The sequence below is a fragment of the Canis lupus genome, chromosome 14 (assembly GCF_003254725.2).
Source record: "Canis lupus dingo isolate Sandy chromosome 14, ASM325472v2, whole genome shotgun sequence".
Taxonomy (NCBI): Eukaryota; Metazoa; Chordata; class Mammalia; order Carnivora; family Canidae; genus Canis; species Canis lupus.
The window spans coordinates 16,353,228-16,380,673 of NC_064256.1; the positions used below are offsets into that span (position 1 = coordinate 16,353,228).

A 27,446-nucleotide genomic window follows, 5' to 3' on the forward strand; every position below is an offset into this window, starting at 1 on the left:
TCATCCCCCTCTTTATTACACTGTGTTCTTCTATTCCTTTCTCCCTAATTTGTTTGGGGTATATCTAATTCATATTATTTTGTGATGACCTTTGAAGAGTTAAGAGACATACTAAAACATATGCCTTTGGAATTGCTTAGCCTCTGCAGTCTGTCCTGATCAATTCAAGAAGTCTCAGCCTGCCGTTGTTTCTTTTCCTCTAGTGCCCCTTGCTTCTCTGTGCTTTCCCATCACTTCAACTACACCTTATATTGAGATAATTCAGAGTTTTATATCTAGATTTATTTTCTCTAAGTAGCAAGATTGCAACTTTTTCATCCCACTGACAGACTATTTTGAGTATAGTGTTAGTGATACGGAATCATTTTCACTATTTATTTTGAAAATGTTGCTTGATTGTCTTTTTGCAGTCATTGTTGTCTGTGGAAGGAACTATTATGCTGATTGGATATTTTTTCCATTTAGATGCAACCTCTCCCTAAAGTTTTCTAGAACTGTCTTCAGACATTGAGCTTATCACTTTTCATATATGTCTGTTCTTTTATTCACTGCCCATTGAATATTTTACTTCATTGATTAGATACTTAATCCCTAAATCTCTAATTATTTCTTCTTAAGAGATGCAGTATCTTCTGAAATCTCTTTGAGGATACTGGTTATTTTTATTCAAAGTTATTCTTTGTGATGCCAACTCTCTTACCAGGATTTTGATTTATCTGCCCATTAAATTTTATACCTTTTTTCCCCCAGGTATTGACCCTCCTGAAATAATTTGTGATTTTTGATTATATACTTATTTTTGTATTTTGAGAATTGCTGTCAGCTTATTCTGTTTTCTGTAAATCATCTCTAGTGATTGTATGAGAGACACAGGGATTACAGTTTGGGAATAGGAGAATTGCCATCCTTTTTCTGGGCAGTGGCTAATTCAGTCCTTGCTCTGCCCTTCTGGCCTGAATACCTATGCTGTCAGCTGTGTTTCCAGTGCAGATGTCCCTGCAGTTTGTTTAGGGGGATGCTATGTGCTCAGCAGTGTTGATTAGTTTCACATTTACCTGGAGACTCCTGCTTTTTTTTTTTAATCTGTAATAGTCTTCTACAGGTTGGGGCTTTCTGTTGCCCCAATCTTTTCTCTGAAGTTTTGATCCCTATTACTGTCTGTCTTTCAGAATTTCTAAAAATTTCTGATTAAATATTGGCATGCTTTTTTGTTTCCCATTCCTGTTTCTGATTTATTGTTTTTGAAAAATATCTTCCCAGTCATTATATGGCATTTTGGATGAGAGGGAGATAAGAAGCATGTGTTCAACTTGCCACGTTGGATCTTTATAAATGGTGGGAATCAGAACCATTGCCAGTATGTTATGTTTTTCATAAGTGATTAAGAACACATGCTCAAAAATAGTGTTTTATAAACTTCCTGCAAGAAGTTCTTTTCCTGAGCTTCTGATATTGATTAATTATGCAGTAACATAATCACTAGCAACTTTTTATAAATTATTTATGTATTTATAACTGAGATTGGATAATCCCTTGAGATGCTTTTAATTCCTTATATAATTATCATTTTCTGATACGTTTTGATATTACCCTTTTATAGTGAAATAATAGGTAACTTGCTCCACAGAGACAGTACTTCCCATTTCTTTCTGTCTGGTGAAAGTTGAGGCAGGAGCTAGGGACAGCAAGAGTGATGAGATTACTCACTTCTATCACTTTTATCGTCTTGTTGGGACGTACCATGTCTTTAGAAGAGTTACTTTGCTGCAGCTAAACCTTAAGGGTTGGTTTATAATATGTAAGATGGTTCCTTTTGTGTTAATGTAATATCTGAGTGATACATCTTTGATTATTTGTTTGCATTATTGCTAAGAGGTATTGGAGGAGTACCTTTATTGACTGAATATTATACAGTAATTATTTACAACAGGGGTCATAGTAAATATTTTCAGTTTTATTGGCTGTATCATCTGCTGCAGTTGCAGTTCTGTTGTAGCTTGCAAGTCATAAGACGATATGGAAATGAACATGCATGAGTGTGTTCTAATAAACTTCGTGGACACTAAATTTTAATTATATAATTTTCTCATGCTATGAAATTTTATTCTTCTTTTGACCATCCTTCCATTAAGAAAAAAGAACATTTTTTAAGTTTGTGGGATAAACAGATGATAGTTTAGATTAGCCAGCCCCTAATTTAGATTATATAATAATATGAAAAATATTCATAATATATTGAGTGGAGGGAAAAAAAAGTAGGTTAAAATCAGTATGTATAGTGTAATCCCATTTATGTACAAAGCTGGATAGCATGGGAAAAGAGATACGAAAATATTAATGGTGGTTCTTTCTTGATAGATAGATTATAGGTAAATTTAAACTTTCTACATCGTGTTTATTTGCATTTTCTGAGTTTTGTATCCTGGATAGTTATTATGTTGTTTTTTTAGAAGAAATATTCTTGTATCAGAAGAAAGTTATTTGGAGAGTAGCAGAATCTATACATTTTTAGCAAAATTGGCCTATTTATTGTTAGTTTGATACAATCTGTTTTGTTTACCCTCTGCTCCATTTTTAGCCGACAAGTCCCAAATTTGGAAAAGCTGACTCCTACGAAAAACTGGAAAAACTAGGGGAAGGATCTTATGCTACAGTATACAAAGGGAAAAGCAAGTAAGTTTATTTGGTTTTTAATATTTCACATTTAGAATATACCTATTCTCTTAATACTGATTATTAGTAATTAATAATGTTAATTTATTTAAATAATTCTCCTTTAATATACAGTAAATTTTCTTCTTTAAGTTTTTGTTATTGTTGTTTGAAGAAATGTAAGTCAGCAGAATTGGTTTTCCCTGCTAGCAAACAGTTTTGCAGACTTGTCCAATTTATCTTTTCTGTCCTACCATTGCCCCCAATACTGAGGCTATAACCCACAAATGAAAATTAGTTTCCAGGTGAATGATATGATTAATTTCCTCTGGAGGTTTAATGTTTGCTTAAGAATAAGAGTCCTGATTTGACAAAGTCAAATATGTTGGCCATTCTTGTGTCTTTTACTCCATCTGACGAAATCACTAAATTAAAAAAAAAATGCAGACTTTTTCTTTTTTCCTACCTGTATACTTTGACATCATACTACATACATAGTCACATGGAGAGACAACCCTTCCCTCCTGTTGTCATTTTCCCCTCATGCTATCCTGGGGTCAGGCACAGGTTTTGGATTCTTGAAAAGCTTACCCCATATGTTTCTGATAGGCCTCCTCTCTCTCTCTCTTATTGATTAAGAGCACAGAGTTACTATATTCTGTGGCATGTAGAAATGTAATGCTATTTCTCAAATAATTGTAGGAAAAACAAGCCTTGTTTTACCATAATAACACTACCAAATAGAGTTGAAAAATAATTTTCTGAACCATCTTTGTTTTTGTCTCTCTTTTAAGTCGTTGTGGAAGATAGGAAATTCTAACCTAATTAATTACATAAAAACGTGTAGAGGAAAATTCTAAACACATAATTGGAAATTTTGACTGTTTAGGTAACCTTTGGCTTTTCTGGAACATAAACTTACACCTTTGCTTATTTTTTTTTTTTTTTTTAAGATTTTATTTATTCATGAGAGAGAGAGAGAGAGGGAGAGAGAGGGAGGCAGAGACACAGGCAGAGGGAGAAGTAGGCTCCATGCAGGGAGCCTGACTTGGGGCTTGATTCCGGGTCTCGATCCCGGCTGAAGGCGGTGCTAAACCACTGAGCCAACTGGGCTGCCCGCTTATGTTTTTTAAGAAGATGAAAAAATATTTCTGACAAAGGAAGATATGAAAGTAAGGATGTAGGAATAATATAAGTAAAAAAATGGTAGTAATAATTTTGAGAGTTTAAATATTTACCAAAAAAAAAATCTTTTTAAAAAATTTGAATGAAAAACATTATGGGGAATAAAAAAATCCAAACCAAATCTAGAGGGCTGCTAATGACTTAACTAGAATGCCTGAGCATTATAGAATATTGTTGAGCAAATTTCAGTAGAGGTTGTATGTGAAACTTTATGTTCTTTCCTAAAGAAAAATAGTTCTCTCTCTAATATACAAAAATTACTTGCACATTTAATGTTATAAGGATCAGTACACTGGATTAAGCAATTATTTTGTATAATGTTTGGTATATCCATTGTCTCTATAAGATAGTACCTATTATTATCACCTCCTTTTGACTAGGAATCCTAGTACTTGGAGCGTTTTTGCCGCTGGTCCAAGTGCACACAGTTGGTTAGTGACAGCTTGTTTTTGGATCACGTCTCTCTGGTTTGCAGCCATTCTTTTCCTAACCATTACACAATACTGCTTCCACAGTATAAGGCCTTCCTTGGAAAGCCTTGGTCCTTGTTGAATATTCCAGATGGTTCTCACATATGCTCTGGCTTGTTGTAATCATGAATCAAACAGAAGCAAACATATTATTTCATTATAAGGAAACACACCAATTACTTTGAAGTGCCTTCCCAAAAAGATGGGCTCAGCTGATCGCCAAATGTGAGTTAATAACTCTATTAAATGTTTACCTATATGATTTATGTCAAAATCTTGGAGATAGTTGAAAAATCTTCTATTTATTATACTTGAATAAAAGAAAGTCTGCCTTTGAAGTATCTGCAATCTTTGAGGAGGACGGTTCTGGACAGTTAATACTCTTCACTCCAGTGGGCCTAAATGTATCTTGTCAGCATTTCTCAAGCAGTTTCAAGCTTGCTGGTCACATGTAGTATTTAATTTCCTCCAGCTGGAGATGAAAGCCATTGACCACTCACCTGCTTTAAGAGATGACAGGTTGCCTGTGTTTGCTTGCTTTAGGGTGGCAAGGTTAGGCCAGAGCAAAACAGTTACGTGACATCTAGCAAGGCTTGAGAGCTGAGTTTGTTTGATATGTTCCCTTGAAGTGCTGTAATTTAAATAGCCAGCTAAGTGTTGTGACCTCCATTCCAGGACTCCTCACTGGTCTCCCAGAAATGTCAGCGTCCCTGCCTCCATCTTTAAAGATTATCTTTAGCATCTTCTCCAAGAGCAGCTATCATAATCTTGTAGTAAAGTTGCCTGGAATTTACAGATCTCACTAATTTTTAGTTTGTGAGCTTTTTACAAATACACCTTGATTCACGTGTCAAGTTAGGATTTTGGCACGAACCTCATTGCACTACTTTGCTAGGGGCTGCCAAAGCAAAGTACCAGGGACCAGGCAGTTTAAACAGAACTTTATCTTTTCACAGTTCTGGAAGCTAGAAGTCTGAGACCGAGGTGTTGGCAGAGTTGGTTCCTTCTGAGGATTGGGTCTGTAGGGGAGAGAATCTGTTCCTTGCTTTTCTCTCCTAGCCTCTGTGGTGTCCTGGCAACCCTTAGCACTTCTGGCTTAGAGATGTGGCACATCAGTCTCTGCCTTCCTATTTACATGGTCTTCTCCCTGTGTGTGTCTGTATCCAAATGTTCCCTTTTTATTTATTTTTTTTTAAGATTTTTTTTTTAAAGATTCTATTTATTTATTCATGAGAGACAGAGACACACACACACACACACACACACACACACACACACGCAGAGACACAGGCAGAGGGAGAAGCAGGCTCCCTGGGGTCTCCAGGATCACGCCCTGGGCTGAAGCGGTGCTAAACTGCTGAGCCGCCCGGGCTGCCCAAAATGTTCCCTTTTTAGGACACTGGTCATATTGGATCAGGGCCTACCGGCCTGGCTTCATTTCAACTCCATTACCTCTGCTAGAGGCCCTATTTCCAAAGAACCTATGTTATATTCTGAGGTATTAGAGATTAGAACTTCAATATACCTTTTTTGGAGGACATAATTCAATCCATAACACTTAGACGTTCCAAACCTCAGTAATTTGGTGCACTGCATTCATGGCAGTGTTCTTCTTTTACTACTTATGCTATATATTGAGTCATCTTTTATTTCATGGTTCTTTAAGTAGTACAAGCAAAGGAGTTCCCTCTTATCCCCCCCACCAAAAATGTTTGTGTACTTGTTGCTTTAGGTGTACTTGCTGGTAGCTATAGTTTAGAAACTTTAGAAGGAATAGAGAGTTTTTTTTATTACCTTGAATTCTCTTGAGTTTCTTATTCTTGTAGGGATACATAGGTTGGGAAGAAGTTGGCTGAGATTTCTATACTGTGTAGCCCCCTTGGTAAAGAGCTTGGTTCTAGTGGCACCTAGGTGCTCAGTCGATTAAATATCTGCCTTTGGCTCAGGTCGTGGTCCCAGGGTCCTGGGATGGAGCCTCGAGTTGGGTTTTGCTCTTAGCAGGGAGTCTGCGTCTCCCTCTCCTTCTAGTCCTCTCCCCCCACTTGTGCACTCTCTCTCTCTCTCTCTGTCTAAAATACATAAATAAAATATTTTTTTTTAAAAAAAGCTTGGTTCTAAAGAATATGGCTGTTACTCCAACCATGTCAACATATAATGCTCACAAACTTTTTAATTTTTTTTTTTTAAAACTTTTTAATTTTTTAATAAAAGCTTTGATCCCACATTTCATATTTGAGTAGATTAAAAAAAAAACAGTGTTTTTCAGCTTACTTTGTGCTTACTTTGTGTATGTGTTTCAGTTTGAGGAAGGGAGGCAGTTTATCATCACTCTGACTACTAATCTCTATCCTAGTTTGGTTTCCTGATTATGTTGTCTCATTTAAATCTCTGTAGCATTTAATAGAAGATTAAAAACATTATGCATTGTGTAATACTTTGTATTTAAAAATATATAGTATTTAAAAATGTCTTTAATTAGTACCTCAAATTCATCTTTTTATCTTTCAGGGACTTGCCCAGGGACTTTTGTGCATTAAGAGACTTGTTAACATTTTTTTGAGTCTATTCAACTAATGATGAATGTTTATTATGTTGTTTTTATGCTCCTTTTTTTTTTTAAAGATTATTTACATTATTTATTTGTTTGAGAGAGACCGAGAGAGAGAGAGAGAGAGAGAGAGAGAGAGAGAGAGACAGACATAGTAAAAGAAAGCACAAGCAGGAAGGAGAAGGAGAAGCAGACTCCCCTCTGAATAGGGAGCCTGACACAGGTCTCGAGGATCATGACTCAAGCTAAAGGCAGATACTTAACCCACTGAGCCACCTAGGTACCCTATGCCCTTTTTATATTGTAGATGAAGAGTCACATGGATATTCTGATCTCAGGAGACTTTACAATCTTGAAGGGAGATTGTCCATATACCTAAATAACTCAACATAAGTTAGAATGTAGTGTACTTGATATGAGCTAGAATGAAGTGAAAAAGGCCCAGGTAAGGGGTGGCTGGGTGGCTTACTGGTTGAGCATCTCCCTTTGGCTCAGTTCGTGATTCCAGGATCCTGGGATCCAGTCCCGCATTGAGCTCCCCACAAGGAGTCTGCTTATCTCTTGGTCTATGTCTCTGCCTTTCTGTGTCTCTCATGAATAAATAAAATCTTAAAAAAAAAAAAAAAAAGGTCCAGGTAAAATGGTATGGGGGTTTCAAAAGGAAGGAGGAGAGGATGATGTTGACTAAAGTATCTTAAATATGTTTCCTCTAGGAAATATCAACCAAACAGATCAAATCCACAGCCTTAAAAAGTTTTTTTTTTTTCTTAATTCCAGTTAGTTAACATACAATGTTATATTCATTTCAGGAGTACAGTATAGTGATTCAGCACGTTCATACATCATCCAGCGCTCATCATGACAAGTACCCTATCACCTATTTGACCCATCATCCCTCCCCCACCTTCCCTCTGGTAACCATCAATTTGTTCTCTATAATTAAGAGTCTGTTTCTTGATTTCTCTCTCTCTCTTTCTTTTTTCCCTTTGCTCATTTGTTTTGTAAATTCCAAATGAGTGAAATCATTTGGTATTTGTCTTTCTCTGACTGACTTACTTTGCATAAAAAAGAATGAAATCTTGCCATTTGCAAAGACATGGATAGAACTAGAGAATGTAATGCAAAGCTTCATTGCTTTTAGTCAAGCCTCCCTCATCACTGTGTGTATTCATAGGAATCCTTGGGACTGTTGTCTTTTGGACGTGATCCCCAAACAAATATATTTTCACCCTTTGTTTTCAGACTGTCCACTAAATTTGTTAAAGACTAGGAGCCTTAAAGTAAAAGCAAACTGTTTCATTTTGATTATTGTGCAAATTTTGATTCAACCAAAAGTATTAGGTTTAAATGTTAAAGTGGAATTGGTTTTAAGCAATGTAATTTGGCAGGGTTAGTGGCCTGTTTATATGTGAGCACCCATGAATGCCTGGCTATGGTAGATAACAGCTATGACCACAGACAGCCACCTCCGACTTGAGATATGGTGGGACCACATGTTCCTCAGTGTACTGGGATCTGTCGGCAGAGCCTACTCAAGTCTCTCTGAGGTGTCTGAAGCCCTACCTTCCCCCAGAGCCCCCGCCCCATTTCTGCACCCTGCCACAAGTGCTGAGAAGTTATGAACCTTTCCTCTTGCCTGAAACAGAGTCCTCTCCTTTCTTTCCTACTTATCTAGTGAGGCTTGCAGATGCTCGCTTTTGATTTTCTCATACTTTGCATCATTTAGAGAAGGAAAAACCTGCTCTTTGTTCCATCTCTGGAATTAGAGTATTTGCCTTATTTAGAGCAAGTCATCCCACAGATGGTCCTGATTTCTGGTCATTTTTTCCTGCTTATCTTCAGTTTCTGTTGAGGTGATGGTGCCAAAGTCTTACTCCTGTGGGAGCCTGCTAACCAGAGAAGCCTGCCTGTGCTGGTTTGTGCCAGCCGTAAATTGTTATCTCAGAGGTCAATAAGAACAATGGAGGAATTTGCTCACTTTATGTAACATGAGATTTATGTGATTGAAAGTGCCAGTCTTCCTTTAGCATTTCATTCTGCCAATTTGTGCTGAATAATTGAACTTGAATTAAACGACCTCATAAATTGAGAGACTATGCCAAACCAAGACTGAACTATACTAAACACATTTCAAAGAGCTCTTCAAAGCCCTAGGAGAAATAGGGGGGAAGAAATGCTGTTAATTAAAACAAGCAGCAGCAAGAAGAAAGGCTATGGCAGTTAACCACCTTTTCAGAATCTGTGAGATTAAAGAGGTGCCTCTTACTGCTTGCCCTGAAGGTCAACTCCATTGAAACACTATCAAGAGGAGTTTGAAGAATTCTAAAAATCAGAAATCCCCAGATGGAAAACACTGGACTCTGGGTTCACTGAAGTTTCAATCTTAAGTGTTGACACCTGGACAGTCATGCTGCTTTCCAGCATCCTGAGAGGTTGCCTACCACAAAAGAGGCAAATCTGATTACATTTTATGAGCTCTGCTGCAGGATGCTCCTGAGGCCCAGTCTCTGTTTCTCATTAGGTCTGCTCTGATTTTCTTTTAGACTTTGGGTCCACAGGCTGAAGCTTATTATCACCAGTCGCATTAAAGATCAAGCCTGTATCCACACTATTAATCACAGGGTATGAAAATGGCATCATAGTATGATAATGCTATCGGTGTTAGCTTTGAAATTTAATGCACAAAATACAGCATTCTGATGTACAACAAGAGAAATTGGATGGAAAAAAAAAAGCTAATGGAGTAAATAAATGAGTTTACTCCTTGCAATTTTCAGATCCGGTGTTCCCTCTGTGTAGGTGAAAGTTGAAAAAACAGAATTCTTCTCTTTATCTAGGCCAAGGAGGATAATAGCCCACCCACCAAATCTGCTAATTTAAAAAACCCTAAACTCTATTCAAATTGCATTTTCAGCTCTGACTTCCTTTAGAGGAAGAATGCAAAGCATTGGAGTCTGGTTCATTGGTACAGCTGGTTTCATTTATCTTGCAGCAGATAAACAAACAATGCCTAATCTTTTTGACAAAAGAGACAATGAGGATATTCTTTAGGCAGGAAACATGATTTCAATTATTAGACTCAACTATGTAGGAATAACTTTTCTATTAGACAACATTTAAATGTATTGACCTCTGTTAGCTATTTTTATCACCAGAGTCCTTTGGTCATTTGATTAGGAGTCCCTCAAAAGAATCTGTGATATTTGCTATCTTCAGAATTGTGATTAAATATCAGATATGCCCAGCTGGTGAAAATGGAGGCATTTTTTTTTTCATTAGTGGAGGAATATTTTGAAAGAGTTAGTGTAGAATTTCCAATGATTGTAATGTCAGGGCTTCTTGGGTCTCTCTCTCTCATAGTTCAGTTTAAGTGGTTTTTGAGGAGGACAAGGGGAAAGATATTATGAGAAGATTGGTTTCATTTTAAAGCATACCCACATTCCTGGGTTGCTTCATTATTATTGTGATTCTTTTAGTTTCAACCAGGATGCTGGGGAAGTAGCATCTTTCCATTCTAAATCCATGGTTCTCAACTGGTTCTTGATATTGTTCCCTAGGAGATATTTGATATTTTTGGTTTTCACAACTTAGGGAGTGTTGGTGGTGTTACTGGCATCTAGAGGCCAGGGATGCTGTGAAACGTCCTACAAATGAATAGGACAGTCTCTCACAACAAAGAATCATTTGGCTCAAAGTGTCAATAGTGCCTAGGTCTGGAAGTCTTGCTCTAAACAAGGAATGCATAGAGACAGTTCACATTTTCATTTTCTTTCTTCTTTTTTCTTTTCTTTTCTTTTCTTTTTTTTTTTAAAGATTTATTTATTTATTCATGATAGACATAGAGAGAGAGAAAGAGGCAGAGACACAGGAGGAGGGAGAAGCAGGCTCCATGCACTGGAAGCCCGACGTGGGATTCGATCCCGGGTCTCCAGGATCGCGCCCTGGGCCAAAGGCAGGCGCTAAACCGCTGAGCCACCCAGGGATCCCTTTTTTCTTTTTTTTTTTTTTTTTTAGCTTTATTTATTTATGATAGTCACAGAGAGAGAGAGAAAGGCAGAGACATAGGCAGAGGGAGAAGCAGGCTCCATGCACCTGGGAGCCCGATGTGGGATTCGATCCCGGGTCTCCAGGATCGCGCCCTGGGCCAAAGGCAGGCGCCAAACCGCTGCGCCACCCAGGGATCCCCATCTTTCTTTTCTTTTCTTTTCCTTTTTTTCTTTTCTTTTCTTTTCTTTTCTTTTCTTTTCTTTTCTTTTCTTTTCTTTTCTTTCTTTTCTTTTCTTTCTTTCTTTCTTTTCTTTTCTTTTCCTTTTCTTTCTTTTCTTTTTTTCTTTTTTTTTCTTTCTTTTCTTTCTTTTCTTTTCTTTTCTTTTCTTTTCTTTTCTTTTCTTTCCTTTCTTTTCTTTTCTTTTCTTTTCTCTTTCTTTCTTCTTGTCATGTCTAGTTAAAAGAGCTCCTTCCTTTAGAGACATTTACCAAGACCATAGTGTTCTGTGTACTAGGCCAGGAGATGGATATGTAATGGTGAGCAGAACTAAATTTTTCTTCTCATGGAGCTTATCATCTAGTGAGGGAAAGAAAAACTAATCAAGCCAGCAGACATATCTGTAATTTAAATTGCATAAAAGAAAAGAGAGCTGTGAGAAAGAAGAGAGTGGTGGGTTATATATATTTATGTGAGAAGGGTGAGCAATAAGCATGCTTTAGATGGATGGATAGATAGTGGCAGCCTTGCTGAGGAGGGGACACTTATTCTTAGATCCAAAAGAGGTGTGACCAGCCAAGTAAAGTGCAGGGACAAGACTGCTTCTGGCCAGACCCCAAGGAAGGCTTGTGTGTTCTACAGAGTCAGAGAGCCTGATGTGAACAATGGGTATATTCAGGAGAGATTGCTATGAATTGAGTTTTGAGAAATCTGCAAGGCCTTGAGGATCATGTTAGGAATATTTCTCTTACATATGACTGCAAAATGAACTACCCTGAAACTTAGAGACTTAAAACTATAGCTATCATTTATTTTACTCATGAATCTGCAATTGGAGAAGGGTGGGAAAAGTTTGTTTCTTCTCTGTGCAGTATCATTTTGTGCAGCTTCACTAAGATATGAAGGATCCATTGCCAGTATGGCTTATATGGCTGGCAAGTTGGTGCTGGCTGTTCCCATAGCTTGGGCTTTCTTATAGCATGGTGACTGGGTTCTCTGAATGAACATCCTAAAACATAGGAAGTGAGACTTCTGGCTGCAGCTCTGATATGTAAAGAGCTTGGAGGCTTATGCTTCCATCCTTTCAAAGAGGAAAGGTAAGGTGAACTGAACATGAAAAGCTTCGGATCAGTTCATCAGAGAATGGAGGCCACAGGGCAAACCACTGTACTAAACTCTATAGAGAGAGACCTATCTAGTTAGACATACCTCACATCTTCTCACCAGTAGCACAAGCTGCTGGAGCCATAAACTGGAAAGGATACTTAAATGGTAATTTTTGTGAGTTCCTGGAGATGGGGTGTAGTCTAGCAGGAGAGAGTGAAAACTCCTGGCAGCCATAGTCTTAGGGAGGCCCCCACACTTTTTTGGGCTTTGCCTCCAGAAGCCCCACAGGGTTCTCACAGTAAAGATTATGGAAAAATCCCCTTGTGGCTCTGGCAAGGGAAGAGGAAAAATAATCATCATAAAATGCATCCAGAGTGTTCTTCATCACAGAAGCCTGCTCTGCAGGGAAAAGTCTTTACTAGAGCCTATCCTAGCTGATGGAAGGGAGTTTCTCCCACCCGGACTCTCTCCAGCCTTTCTGTCTCACATAAGTGGGAGAAACCATACTCAATAATGGTCAGTGCCTCAAGGAAGTAGATTGGGGACACTGCAGTCAGGGAAGGAAGTAGGGAGTTGAAAGGAAAAGAAAAAAGCTATTCTACTGGAGAAACACTTGTGAAGGTCACATCCCGTGATGCAGGCTTGCTAAATGAATTCAGACTCACTCAGAAGATTTGACAATGTTCACACTCCCTCATACCTTACCATCATGCCGACAGGACTCCATTTTAATAGCAGTAGATTATAGATGCGAGAGTTGGAAGACACAGGCTCTCTGTGAGGAGGAGTACTGACTGAAGTGTGTAGTCAGGAGGAGACACACATAGGAATGCTGGAATAATTTGAAGCCTCCAGTCCCTGCAGTTACAACAGACAGTAAACACAGCCAGATTAACATAAATCCTTAGGTTTGGTTTTCAACACAAAATGTAAGGCTTTCCGAAAGATTAGAAAAAAAATACAGCCTGAAAAGACAAAGTAGTTATCACAGCTAGATTTGGATATGGCACCGACGTTGGAATCATCAGATAGGGAATTTAAAATAGCTGTGATTAATATATTAAGGGCTTAAATGGAAAAAGACAAAAAGCAAGAAAAGATGGGTAATATAAACAGAGAAATGAGAAAAGAAAGAATCTAAGGAAGAATCAAAAGAGAATTTTAAGAAAACACTAACAGAAATGAAAGATGCTTTTGATATGCTTCTTCAGCACAGCCAAAGAAAGGGTCAAAGAGCCTGAATATAGGTCAATGAAAAAACCCTTTTACACTGAAAAGCAAAGAGGAAGAATAAAGATAAAAGCATCTGAGAACTATGGGATAATATCAAAAATTGTAACATATGCATAATTGGAATACCAGCAGAAGAAAGAATCAAGCAGAGGTATTTGAAGTAAAAGTGGCAGAAGACTTTCCAAAATTTATGGCAGGTACCAAAACACAGATCCATGAGGCTCAGAGCATACCAAGTATATATTTATGTGTAAACAAACCTGAAAAACAAAAATAAAAATCCCCTACACCTAGGCATATCATATTCAAGCTGCAGAGAAACAGAGACAAAGAGAAAATCTTAAATGAAGCTAGAGGAAAAAATACTTTACACACAGAGGAAAAAGACTAAGAATTACAGCAGACTTCTCATCGGATACCATGAAGGCAAGAAGAGTGGAGTGAAATCCTTAAGGTAGTTTTAAAAATCAGCAACTTTAAAAAAAGAAAAAATCAGCAACTTAAAATTCTATATCCAGTAAATATCTTTCAAAGGTGGAATGGAAATAAAAACTTTCTCAAAAAAAATCTGAGGGAATTCATTGGCAGTAGACTTGTCTTATGAGAAATTTTAGAAGTACTTTAAGCAAAATGAAAATGATACAGGTTAGAGACTGAGATCTCTATAAAGAAGAGTGAAAAGGAATAAAGAAGAGTAAAAAATCTTTTATTTTCATCTTAGATGAACTAGAAATGCACTATTTAAAGCAATGATAGTAATAATGTATTGGGAGATAATAACATCTGGATAAGTGAAATGAGTGATAGCAGCTGCATGAGGGGTGGATGAGGATGATTGCAATGGAGAACTCTGTTAGAAGGCACTCTGCTACACAGGAGTTGAGGCAGTGTTGTTTGAAACTAGACTTAGGTTGGGATCCCTGGGTGGCGCAGCGGTTTGGCGCCTGCCTTTGGCCCAGGGCGCGATCCTGGAGACCCGGGATCGAGTCCCACATCGGGCTCCCGGTGCATGGAGCCTGCTTCTCCCTCTGCCTGTGTCTCTGCCCCTCTCTCTCTCTCTCTCTCTCTCTCTGTGACTATTGTAAATAAATAAAAATTAAAAAAAAAAAAAGGGAGACAAATCTTAAGAGACTATTTAAAAAAAAAAAAAAAGAAACTAGACTTAGGTTAGTTAGAAATGTACAGTGTAAGCTCTAGGACAACCACTCTGAAGATTTAAAAAGTATAAATGATATACAAAGAGGATAAAATAGAATCATATAAAATGCTCAATTAAAATCGGAGGAGGCAGAGAAAGAGGGAGCAAAAGAGGGACAAATACAATAAAAAGAAAACAATTACAAACAGGATAAATATTAATATACCTATGTCCAAATCACTTAAAATGTAATTAGTCTAAATGCACTAAGTAAAAGAGATTGTCCCTGTGGATAAAAAACAAGATCCAACTCCGCATTGCTTACAAGAAGCCTACCTTAAATAAAAAGACTTGGATTAAAAGCAAATTGACAGAGAGAAAATATGCCATACTAACACTATTTAAAAGAATACTGGAGTAGTTACATTAATTTCAGACTAAGCAGACACTTCTGGAGACTCAGAAGCCCTTTAGGATAAAGAAGGGGCATCACATAGTGATAGAGGTATTAATGTTGTGTTAATGTTGTACAACATAACACATAAGAATCCTAAAAGTGTATGCACCTAACAATAGAGTGTCAAACTCTGGGAGGCAAAAGCTTATAGAACTGAAAGGAGAAATGGACAGATCCACTCTTCTAGTTAGACACTGCAACACCCTTCTGTCAGTAACTGATGGATCAAGCAGGCAAACAGATCAGTAAGGAATAGATGATCGAAACAACGCTACCAAGACACAGTAAGTGGAAGCTGCCAACATTTTTAAGGTCCGTGCCCAGAACTGGCACAGCATCACTTTCACCTGCTTTATTGATCAGGTGTTCCAAGAGACCAGATTCAAGAGGAGAAAACATAGATGGTACCTCTCAATGACGAATGTCAGAGAATTTTGGGGCTGTGTTTTAATACCTCACATTACAGTTTGGATTTCATTTTAGTGTAGAATTATGTCTTCACTCTCATATTTGCACAGAGTTTTTTCAGTCATCTTTTCTATATATTCACTATATATTCTATATATTCACTGATGCCACTTTGGATTAACCTCACTAAGTTTTAGGTATGTTCCTGAGAACGAGGACCTAGTCTGGTGTTTGGGATCTCATATAGAGGGCACCTTATGTGCTGGTTGGCCTAAGACAATCCTGGTTTCTGCTTATTGTCTTTGTATTATTAATAGTGTTTCTTTTCACTAATTCTGTGTTTGTACTATACAATGTCTCCATTTGAGTGATAAAATATACAATCACCTTACTCTTTAGTACTTTATTCCTCTAGAGACCTGATAAAGCATTTTGACAAAACCCAAAAGTTGTTTAAAGTGCTTTATTATGGAATTCAACTGAGTATTTAGAAGCATTAATTTCAGTGAACCTTTGGGAGCTTTTTAAAAATTGTTTATGATTGTCATTAAACCTCTAATAAAGATTTTTCAATTGATTTAAAAAGTTTCATGACTGATTAATGACCTTTAGGTATAGCACATTCTCTCAGATAGTAAGGTATGGAGTCTAGAGGTCATGATTTTTGTGGAATAGAAACTGATCAGTCTAAAATTCAAATGACCTACCTAGATTCCTTACTGCTCATAATATAAATGATAGGCTCAGAGTAATTCAAGATAGTAGAAATGCTGGAAATTTGAAAAAGGTATTAATGAGTAAGCTGGAACTTGGGTGAAATCAGGTGCTATTAGTGCTCAAAGGGTCGATGAGTTTTAGTCAGGTCCTTATGGATTATTTAGCATTGATGCATACAAGAGGAGTATATCATAACATTAGGAGGAATTATAACTGTGGGGAGATGGCAAGTACTTGAAAAATCTAGAACTATAAACTGCATAAAGTTATCAAGTACAAGATTTGGATTGTAGACATTGTTGATTTGAGATGATTTTTGAGGAATATGACATCTGGTAGGCCAAGATCAGAAAGGAACGCTTTGGAGAAAGGAGTGGGGCGTGATCTGATTCTTTCCTTAAGTGTGTTTGGGTTTCCTGGGAAGTTCAACTTGAGACTCTTGTTTGTCACCTCATAATGAAATGGAGAGTGATATCTACCTTTGTCAGTAGAATCTGAAAATGGAAGAGTTAATATGTGCCAAGTGACTTTTATGCAGTAACATATCTGAGCTTAAAAAAAAAACCTCGAAACAGAAAAGAAATTTAAAGATTTTAGGTATGAGATATTTTTCATAGATAATGGTTGATAATCAAGCAGATATGTGCACTCTTCCTTCTGGAGTTCAAGGAAACAAACACATAGTTCCCCATATAAACAAATTTTTGAAAATTTGAAAGATAATTCTATCTCTAGGTCAAAATGGTCTCTTTGGAATTGCTGTATTTTTAACGGTCTCTCTTTTCAGGGATTTAAATCAATGATCCTGCAGATTCACCAGCATTGTCTGAACTGAGGGAAAACTATAAGCACTAGGAACTTCGGTGAATAGTTGAAAGCCCTGTTGTAACTCAACAGAGAATAAGATGGAAGTCCTTCCTTATTGGCCTGATGCGTGAGACAGGAGTGAATTCTGAAGCATCTGAGCAGTCAGTACAGGTACAGACAGACAAAAAAGCCTCCCAAGGAAGCTGAAAAGCAACCAAAGGCTTTTGTTGTGTGTGATCAAACCCCTGAGGAGTAGAGGGTTACTGAGATACTGAGAAGCCAAATAAATGGTACTAACTAGGCTGATTGAGGATCCCACAGGAAGCTGAATTCCTAAGGGGAAGGCAATGGACTGAGCTAAATGGAGTGACGGTTTTGTGGGAGATTTTTGTTTGGATTGTTGTTGTTGTCATCATCGTCTGCTTTACGTCCCTTGGAAAGTTTAGTGTTAAGCTCTGGAGAGTTAAGGGCACCTGGGACTGTGCCTAAAGTAAAGTATGGAGGATTATTAAATTAAAGTAGAATGAGGCTCATCTCTGTGTCAAATAGAAGGGGTGGAATAATCGAACACCAGTAGTTAGAGTAGGACAAAAGAAGAACCAACGGATTTGAGAGGAGGTGCCTAGAAAACCAGCCCAATGCCAGAGGCACAGAGTTCCGGGGACGTGTGTCACGTGGGGGTGATAATGTCAAATATTCAGCGAGGTCCTGAAAATAATCCATTAAATTTGCTATTAGGATGTTTTATCTTTAGTTTGTGTAGGGGCCTGGGGGAGGGTGGGTAGAGACCCACCTGCTCTGGGTTGAAGAGAGAAAGAGGGAAGATCAAGGCTGAAATGCATGGAATGAGGCAACAAAGGAAAGAGGAAAGGACAAAAATATTCTTTGTCTTTTTCATTTTAAACCAGACAGGAAAGAATCCATTATGTATATAGATTATGATGCAGACATCAGTAAAAAGAGAGAGAGAGAGAGAGAGAGAGAGAGAGAGAGAGAAGATGACTAAGGAAACACTTGGAAGTGTATTCTTTTTTTTTTTTTTTTAAGATTTATTTATTTATTCATGAAAAAGAGAGAAAGAGGGAGAGAGAGAGAGGGGGGCAGAGACAGGCAGACACATAGACAGAGGGAGAAGAGGGTTCCATGCAGGGAGCCCGATGTGGGACTTGATCCTGGGACTCTGGGATCATGCCCTGAGCCAAAGGCAGATGCTCAACTGCTGAGCCACCCAGGCGTCCCAAAGTGTATTCTTTTTTTTTTTTTTTTTAAGATTTTATTTATTCATGAGACACACACACACACACACACACACACACAGGCAGAGAGACAGAGAGGCAGAGACACAGGCAGAGGGAGAAGCAAGCTCCATGCAGGGAGCCTGACGTGAGACTCGATCCCGGGTCTACAGGATCACACCCTGGGCTGAAGGCAGCGCTAAACCGCTGAGCTACCTGGGCTGCCCCCTAAAGTGTATTTTTTTTAAAAATATTTTATTTATTTATTCATGAGTGACAGAGAGACAGAGAGAATGGCAGAGACATAGGCAGCGGGAGAAGCAGGCTCCATGCAGCGAGCCTGATGTAGGACTCGATCCTGGAACTCCGGGATCATGCCCCGGGCCGAAGGCAGTCACTCAACCACTGAGCCACCCAGGGATTCCCCCAAAGTGTATTCTTGATGAGGAAATTTGAAGAACTCGATTTTCTCTGTTGCTTAAACTTTATTCCATGTCTTGGATAATGGGTCTCTCTACATGTGCTAATAATATGCAAATCTGAAATAGTTGTTTTATTGCCAGTTTCACCTCATTTGGGACATGGATCCTGTAAGAGTAACATTCTTCTATTTTTATTTGTGTTCTCTAAAAATTTAAATACATCATTGAACTTTGTAGCATGTGGGTTTCTTAGCATGGCCCCTTTTCTTCATTGATACTAGTTGTGATCTTTTAATGACATTCTCTATTTCTGTACGTCTTCTCTCTCTCTCAGTACTACCTTTCTTTTTGTAATTTAGGAGCATAAAATAAAGCTAAGAGTATGGGACACTGGGCTAAGCTTCATTTTGTCACCTGCGAAAATAGAGCAAATATTAGAATTGATTCATACAGCTATGAAGAATACATGTGAATTAATGCATTTGGAATGTTTAGAACATGTCTTGAATATGGTACATGTAAGTGAATGTCAGCTATTACTTTTTTCTGTTTCTTTTTTTTTTTTTTTTAAAGATTTTATTTATTTATTCATGATAGTCACACAGAGAGACAGAGAGGCAGAGACACAGGTAGAGGGAGAAGCAGGCTCCATGCAGGGAGCCCGACATGGGATTCGATCCGGGGTCTCCAGGATCGCGCCCTGGGCCAAAGCAGGCGCCAAACCGCTGCGCCACCCAGGGATCCCTTCTTTGTTTCTTATAACAATTCTGGGAGGATTTTGAAATGAGGTGATGTCTCCCATTTTACAGATGTAGAAACAGAGGCCTAAAAGTCTGAGTAACTTGCCCACAGTCAGCTACGTGGCAGAGCCAGGACTCAGACCTAGTCAGTCCACCTCTAGAGCGGAGTTCTTAATTTTTTTATCTCCTTTTTTTTTGACTTACTTTATTTTGAAAGAACTTAAAATCTGTGCCTACTCTCCCCTTTTATTAATGATTAGCTCTAGGGTACGTGGCCAGTTTCTCCCATGATTCTTAAGCTTCCCCCTGTGCCTCTTGTGGTTCTCATTAGTCATGTATCATCCATATTCTCCACCATTCTAGGCAATCTCTGGTGACAGTGTAGTCTCCCCCCGCACCCCCCCAATCCCCATACGTCACCCTGCTGATCTGTGGCTTTCCATGTAGAAGGGGCTACAGGAAATAGAGCACTCAACTGCTTCCCTTTTCCTTCCTTTATTTTTTATTTTTTTTTAAATAAAAATTTATTTTTTATTGGTGTTCAATTTGCAAACAGACAGAATAACACCCAGTGCTCATGTTGTCAAGTGGCCCCTCAGTGCCTGTCACCCATTCACCCCCACCCCCCCACCCTCCTCCCCTTCCACCACCCCTAGTTCGTTTCCCAGAGTTAGGAGTCTTTATGTTCTGTCTCCCTTTCTGATATTTCCTACCCATTTCTTTTCCTTTCCCTTCTATTACTTTTCACTATTATTTATATTCCCCAAATGAATGAGAACATATAATGTTTGTCCTCAGATTGACTTATTTCACTCAGCATAATACCCTCCAGTTCCATCCACGTCGAAGCAAATGGTGGGTATTTGTCATTTCTAATGGCTGAGTAATATTCCATTGTATACATAAACCACGTCTTCTTTATCCATTCATCTTTTGTTGGACACCGAGGCTCCTTCCACAGTTTGGCTATTGTGGACATTGCTGCTAGAAACATCGGGGTGCAGGTGTCCTGGCGTTTCATTGCATCTGAATCTTTGGGGTAAATCCCCAGCAGTGCAATTGCTGGGTCATAGGGCAGGTCTATTTTTAACTCTTTGAGGAACCTCCACACAGTTTTCCAGAGTGGCTGCACCAGTTCACATTCCCACCAACAGTGCAAGAGGGTTCCCCTTTCTCCACATCCTCTCCAACATTTGTGGTTTCCCATCTTGTTAATTTTCCCCATTCTCACTGGTGTGAGGTGGTATCTCATTGTGGTTTTGATTTGTATTTCCCTGATGGCAAGTGATGCAGAGCATTTTCTCATGTGCGTGTTGGCCATGTCTATGTCTTCCTCTGTGAGATTTCTGTTCATGTCTTTTGCCCATTTCATGATTGGATTGTTTGTTTCTTTGGTGTTGAGTTTAAGAAGTTCTTTATAGATCTTGGAAACTAGCCCTTTATCTGATACATCATTTGCAAATATCTTCTCCCATTCTGTAGGTTGTCTTTTAGTTTTGTTGACTGTGTCCTTTGCTGTGCAAAAGCTTCTTATCTTGATGAAGTCCCAATAGTTCATTTTTGCTTTTGTTTCTTTTGCCTTCGTGGATGTATCTTGCAAGAAGTTACTGTGGCTGAGTTCAAAAAGGGTGTTGCCTGTGTTCTCCTCTAGGATTTTGATGGAATCTTGTCTCACATTTAGATCTTTCATCCATTTTGAGTTTATCTTTGTGTATGGTGAAAGAGAGTGGTCTAGTTTCATTCTTCTGCATGTGGAATCCAATTTTCCCAGCACCATTGATTGAAGAGGCTGTCTTTTTTCCAGTGGATAGTCTTTTCTCCTTTATCGAATATTAGTTGACCATAAAGTTGAGGGTCCACTTCTGGATTCTCTATTCTGTTCCATTGATCTATGTGTCTGTTTTTGTGCCAGTACCACACTGTCTTGATGACCACAGCTTTGTAGTACAACCTGAAATCTGGCATTGTGATGCCCCCAGCAATGGTTTTCTTTTTTAAAATTCCCCTGGCTATTCGGGGTCTTTTCTGATTCCACACAAATCTTAAAATAATTTGTTCTAATTCTCTGAAGAAAGTCCATGGTATTTTGATAGGGATTGAATTAAACGTGTAAATTGCTCTGGGTAACATTGACATTTTAACAATATTAATTCTGCCAATCCATGAGCATGGAATATTTTTCCATCTCTTTGTGTCTTCCTCAATTTCTTTCAGAAGTGTTCTATAGTTTTTATAGAGTATAGATCCTTTACCTCTTTGGTTAGGTTTATTTCTAGGTATCTTATGCTTTTGGGTGCAATTGTAAATGGGATTGACTCCTTAATTTCTCTTTCCTTAGTCTCACTGTTAGTGTATAGAAATGCCACTGACTTCTGGGCATTGATTTTGTATCCTGCCACACTGCCAAATTGCTGTATGAGTTCTAGCAATCTTGGGGTGGAGGCTTTTGGGTTTTCTATGTACAGTATCATGTCATCGGTGAAGAGGGAGAGTTTGACTTCTTCTTTGCCAATTTCAATGCCTTTAATGTCTTTTTGTTGTCTGATTGCTGAGGCTAGGACTTCCAGTACTATGTTGAATAGCAGTGGTGAGAGTGGACATCCCTGTCTTGTTCCTGATCTTAGGGGAAAGGCTCCCAGTGCTTCCCCATTGAGAATGATATTTGCTGTGGGCTTTTCATAGTGGCTTTTAAGATGTCGAGGAATGTTCCCTCTGTCCCTACACTCTGAAGAGTTTTGATCAGGAATGGATGCTGTATTTTGTCAAATGCTTTCTCTGCATCTAATGAGAGGATCATATGGTTCTTGGTTTTTCTCTTGCTGATATGATGAATCACATTGATTGTTTTACGAGTGTTGAACCACCCTTGTGTCCCGGGAATAAATCCTACTTGGTCATGGTGAATAATTAATGTACTTAATTATTGTTAAGTACTGTTGGATCCTATTGGCTAGTATCTTGTTGAGAATTTTTGCATCCATGTTCATCAGGGATATTGGCCTATAATTCTCCTTTTTGGTGGGGTCTTTGTCTGGTTTTGGAATTAAGGTGATGCTGGCCTCATAGAACGAATTTGGAAGTACTCCATCTCTTTCTATCTTTCCAAACAGCTTTAGGAGAATAGGTATGGTTTCTTCTTAAAATGTTTGATAGAATTACCCAGGGAAGCCATCTGGCCCTGGACTTTTGTGTCTTGGGAGGTTTTTGATGACTGCTTCAATTTCCTCCCTGGTTATTGGCGTGTTCAGGTTTTCTGTTTCTTCCTGTTCCAGTTTTGGTAGTTTGTGGCTTTCCAGAAATGCATCCATTTCTTCTAGATTGCCTAATTTACTGGTATATAGCTGTTCATAATATGTTTTTAAAATCGTTTGTATTTCCTTGGTGTTGGTAGTGATCTCTCCTTCTCATTCATGATTTTGTTAATTTGAGTCTTCTTTCTCTTCTTTTTAATAAGGCTGGCTAATGGTTTATCTATCTTATTAATTTTTTCAAAGAACCAACTCCTGGTTTTGTTGATCTGTTCCACCGTTCTTTTCTCGATTTCGTTGAGTTCTGCTCAAATCTTTATTAACTCTCTTCTTCTGCTGGGTGTAGGATCTATTTGCTGTTTTTTTTTTTTTTTTTTCTAGCTCCTTTAGGTGTAAGGTTAGCTTTTGTATTTGAGTTCTTTCCAGTTTTTGATGGATGCTTGTATTGCATTGTATTTCCCCCTCGGGACTGCTTTTGCTGCATCCCAAAGATTTTGAACGGTTGTATCTTCATTCTCATTAGTTTCCATGAATCTTTTTAATTCTTCCTTAATTTCCTGGTTGACCCTTTCATCTTTTAGCAGGATGGTCCTTAACCTCCACGTGTTTGAAGTCCTTCCACACTTCTTGTTGTGATTTAGTTCTAATTTCAAGGCATTATGATCTGAGAATATGCAGGGGATGATCCCAGTCTTTTGGTATTTGTTCAGACCCGATTTGTGACCCAGTATGTGGTCTATTCTGGAGAAAGTTCCATGTGCACTTGAGAGGAATGTGTATTCAGTTGAGTTTGGATGTAAAGTTCTGTAGATATCTGTGAAATCCATCTGGTCCAGTGTATCATTTAAAGCTCTCGTTTCTTTGGAGATGGTGTGTTTAGAAGACCTATCGAGTGTAGAAAGCGCTAGATTGAAGTCACCAAGTATAAGTGTATTATTATCTAAGTGTTTGACTTTATTAATTGTTTGATATATTTGGCAGCTCCCACATTCGGGGCATATATATTGAGGATTGTTAAGTCCTCTTGTTGGATAGATCCTTTAAGTATGATATCATGTCCCTCATCTCTCACTACAGTCTTCGGGGTAAATTTTAGTTTATCTGATATAAGGATGGCTACCCCTGCCTTCTTTTGAGGACCATTTGAATGGAAATTGTTCTCCAACCTTTTATTTTCAGGCTGTAGGTGTCCTTCTGTCTTAAGTGAGTCTCTTGTAGACAGCAAATAGATGGGTCCTGCTTTTTTATCCAGTCTGAAATCCTGAGCCTTTTGATGGGGTCATTAAGCCCGTTCACGTTCAGAGTCACTATTGAAAGATATGAGTTTAGTGTCATCATGATATCTATTCAGTCCTTGTTTTTGTGGATTGTTCCACTGGACGACTTCTTAAAGAGGAATTTTAAGAGTCCCCCTTAAAATTTCTTGCAGAGCTGGTTTGGAGGTCGCATATTCTTTCAGTTCCTGCCTGTCTTGGAAGCTCTTTATCTTTCCTTCCGTTTTGAATGAGAGCCTTGCTGGATAAAGTATTCTTGATTGCATGTTTTTCTCATTTAGGACCCTGAATATATCCTGCCAGCTTTCTGGCCTGCCAGGTCTCTGTGGAGAGGTCTGCTGTTACCCTTATACTCCTCCCCATAAAAGTCAGGGATTTCTTGTCTCTTGCTGCTTTAAGGATCTTCTCTTTATCTTTGGAATTTGCAAGCTTCACTATTAAATGTCGAGGTGTTGAACGGCTTTTATTGATTTTAGGGGGGGAATCTCTCTATCTCCTGGATCTGAATGCCTGTTTCCCTTCCCAGATTAGGAAAGTTTTCAGCTATGATTTGTTCAAATACATATTCTGGACCTCTTTCCCTTTCGACGCCCTTGGGAACCCCAATTAAACGTAGGTTTTTCTTCCTTGGGCTGTCATTTATTTCCCTTAATCTATCCTCATGGTCTTTTAATTGTCTCTTTTTTCCTCAGTTTCCTTCTTTGCTATCAACTTGTCTTCTATGTCACTCACTCGTTCTTCCACCTCGTTAACCCTCGTCGTTAGGACTTCTAGTTTGGATTGCATCTCATTCAATTGATTTTTAATTTCTGCCTGATTAGCTCTAAATTCTGCAGTCATGAAGTCTCTTGAGTCCTTATGCTTTTTTCTAGAGCCACCAGTAGCTGTATAATAGTGCTTCTGAATTGGCTTTCTGACATTGAATTGTAATCCAGATTTTGTAACTCTGTGGAGAGAGGACTGTTTCTGATTCTTTCTTTTGAGGTGAGGTTTTCCTTCTAGTCATTTTGCTCAGTGCAGAGTGGCCAAAAACAAGTTGTACTGGGAAAAGGAGCAAAAGAGAGGAGAGAAAGAAGGAGAGAAAAGAGAAAAAGAAAAAATAAGGAAGAAAAAAAGAAAAAAAAAAAAGAAGAAAAAGAGAAAGAAAAAGAAAGGGGGAAAAAAGGGTGGGGGAAGCAAACAAATCAAAAAGCAAAACAAAACAAAACAAAAAACAAAAAAACCACGGGGGCGTATCTTCTGATTCTGTGTACTTTAAGTCCCTTGACTTCCCCTGGAACTTGTCTGTCCAGCTGGTCCTCTGGGGGAGGGGCCTGTTGTGCTGATTTTCAGGTGTTAGCACTTGGGGGAGCTGCTCTGCCCCCTGCCTGGTGCAAGGCTCAGGGGGTTTGTTTACCCCGTGAGGTCCCAGGAGGAACAACCGCAGTGGCGGGGCCAGCTCTGGAGCCCTGGAGTCAGCCCCCGCAGTAGCTCCGGAGCTCTCCGTCTGCAGGGCCTGGAGGCTCCGGGGCGGGGCCGCTGATATGCTCAGCTCGGGGCAGGGTCGTCCTTGGGGTCCTGGGCCCTCCCGGCCTCTGCCTGTCCCCGGGGGAGGCCGGATCCTGGGCTGTGTCGGGCGCCTAGTGCTCCGGAGCCTGCGCTGTTACATTCACGCTCCCGCCCCGCAGCCCCCTCTGCGGAGCCGCCCCCCGCGCCCCCCCAGCTGCTCCAGCCCCGCAGCCCCCTCCGTGGAGCCGCCCCCGCGCCCCCCGAGCTGCCACCCCCGCAGCCCCCTCCGCGGAGCCGCCCCCGAGCCCCCCGAGCTGCTCCCTCCTCGCAGCCCCCTCCGTGGAGCCTCTTCCTCCGCCTGAGCCCCCCCCAGCTGCTCCCGCACCGCAGCCCCCTCCGCGGAGCCGCCGCCCGAGCCCCCCCGAGCTGCTTCCGCCCCGCAGCCCCCTCTGCGGAGCCGCCGCCCGAGCCCCCCCGAGCTGCTTCCGCCCCGCAGCCCCCTCCGCGGAGCCGCCCCCGAGCCCCCCCGACCTGCCCCCGCCCCGCAGCCCCCTCCGCAGAGCGGCCCCCGAGCCCCTCCGAGCTGCTCCCGCCCCGCAGCCCCCTCCGCGGAGCCTCCCCCGAGCCCCTCCGAGCTGCTCCGGGTCCCGCCGTGCGCGCTGCAGCCCTTAGGGAGCTCGGCGCACTCTTCCCGGGGCGCAGGTGTCTGTTAGTGTCCCGGGGAGCCCGAGGGCATCCCCGCCCTCCTGGGTCCTGCTCCACCTCCCTGGAGCCCCTTTCCGCCCGGGAAGGTCGGTGCAGCTCCTGCGTCTCCGGGACGGGGCTCTCCTGTCCTGGGGACACTCGCCCCGGCCTCAGCCCGGCTCCTCGCGGGGCCCCTCCCCCTTGGAGGCCTTTTGTTCCTTTACTTCTTTTTCCCCATCTTCCTACCTTGATAGATGCGCGAACTCTTCTCACTGTAGCATTCCAGCTGGTCTCTCTTTAAATCTCAGGCCGAATTCGGAGATTTTCAGGATGATTTGAAGGTTATCTAGGTAAGTTGGTGGGGACAGGTGACTTGGGGACCCTACTCTTCCGCCTTCTTGCCCCTCCCACCCCTGTTCCTTCCTTTAGTTATGGTTATTTTTGACCAGGTTTTCCATTTCATTGCTGCCTTCTCTGTAAGGACATGGGCCTGAGATTCGATGGCACCTATTTCTCTTACAACCATTTTATTCTACTTATGTGCCAGATGGAACTCCTGATTTGCCAGCATGTTTACAACCCTTTTGTGTTTCTCATAAATAATGGAGGAAATAATATTATAGTAAGAGCAGTACCTTAAAAAAAGTTATTTCAAAGAAGTTTTTGAGTAAATAAGAAACTCAGTACCCTTGAGCCCTGCTCCTCCCCAATGTATATTTCCAGCACTAGCTGTGAATACCGGTAAGCATTCAAAATTGAATGAAGAACAGAGAATGATTCTACCTGTTGTGTTCTTTGAACGTCTTGCCAAATTTTCTGGCCCATTTTTTTTTTTTTTGTTCTTTTTTTTCTCTCTTGTTATAAAGATTTTATTTTATTTATTCATGAGAGACCCAGAGAGAGGCAGAGACATAGGCAGAGGGAGAAGTAGGCTCACTGTGGCGAGCCTCATGCAGGACTTGATCCCAGGACCCTGGGATCATGACCTGAGCCAAAGGCAAACACTCAGCCACTTGAGCCACCTAGGCTTCACTTCTTTGTTCTTTTTAGCACTTCCTTATGTATTTGTGTCTTAGCAGGTACATTTAGATTGTATGTATTTATTCACATAAACTTTGAAATGACTTGATTAAATTTTAAATCTTTGTGGTAGCTGGTATGACCTGAGCCAATTTGCCATTGACCCAGGTGTTAATAAAAGGGCTTGTTTAATTAAAAAGAGCTGGAGAGAATAACTGTATTGAAGGTTATTTTGTCTAGTAAATATGGTTAGGTGAATGATGCTTCATCACAATGCAATTTTTGAAGAAACGGCCAGATCTCTATCTAGGGACAGTGTTAGTAGCCACTTAGTAATCAGTCTGCATAATTATATTTCCCTCCCTACTCTTCAAACACTTCCCCTTGTGTTACATATATTCATATAATA

The 27,446-nt window shown here is 39.9% G+C and overlaps 1 protein-coding gene across 8 annotated transcripts in view; it reads left to right on the forward strand.

The window, feature by feature from the left end:
* CDK14 (cyclin dependent kinase 14) overlaps positions 1-27,446 on the forward strand; it is a 722,297-nt gene that overhangs the window by 300,129 nt on the left and 394,722 nt on the right. For all 8 annotated transcript variants that reach the window (XM_035698550.2, XM_035698549.2, XM_049093543.1 and 5 more), the window contains one exon: positions 2,579-2,673. In XM_035698550.2, coding sequence (XP_035554443.1) covers positions 2,579-2,673 — 95 coding nt within the window. The remainder of the gene's footprint in view (positions 1-2,578; positions 2,674-27,446) is intronic.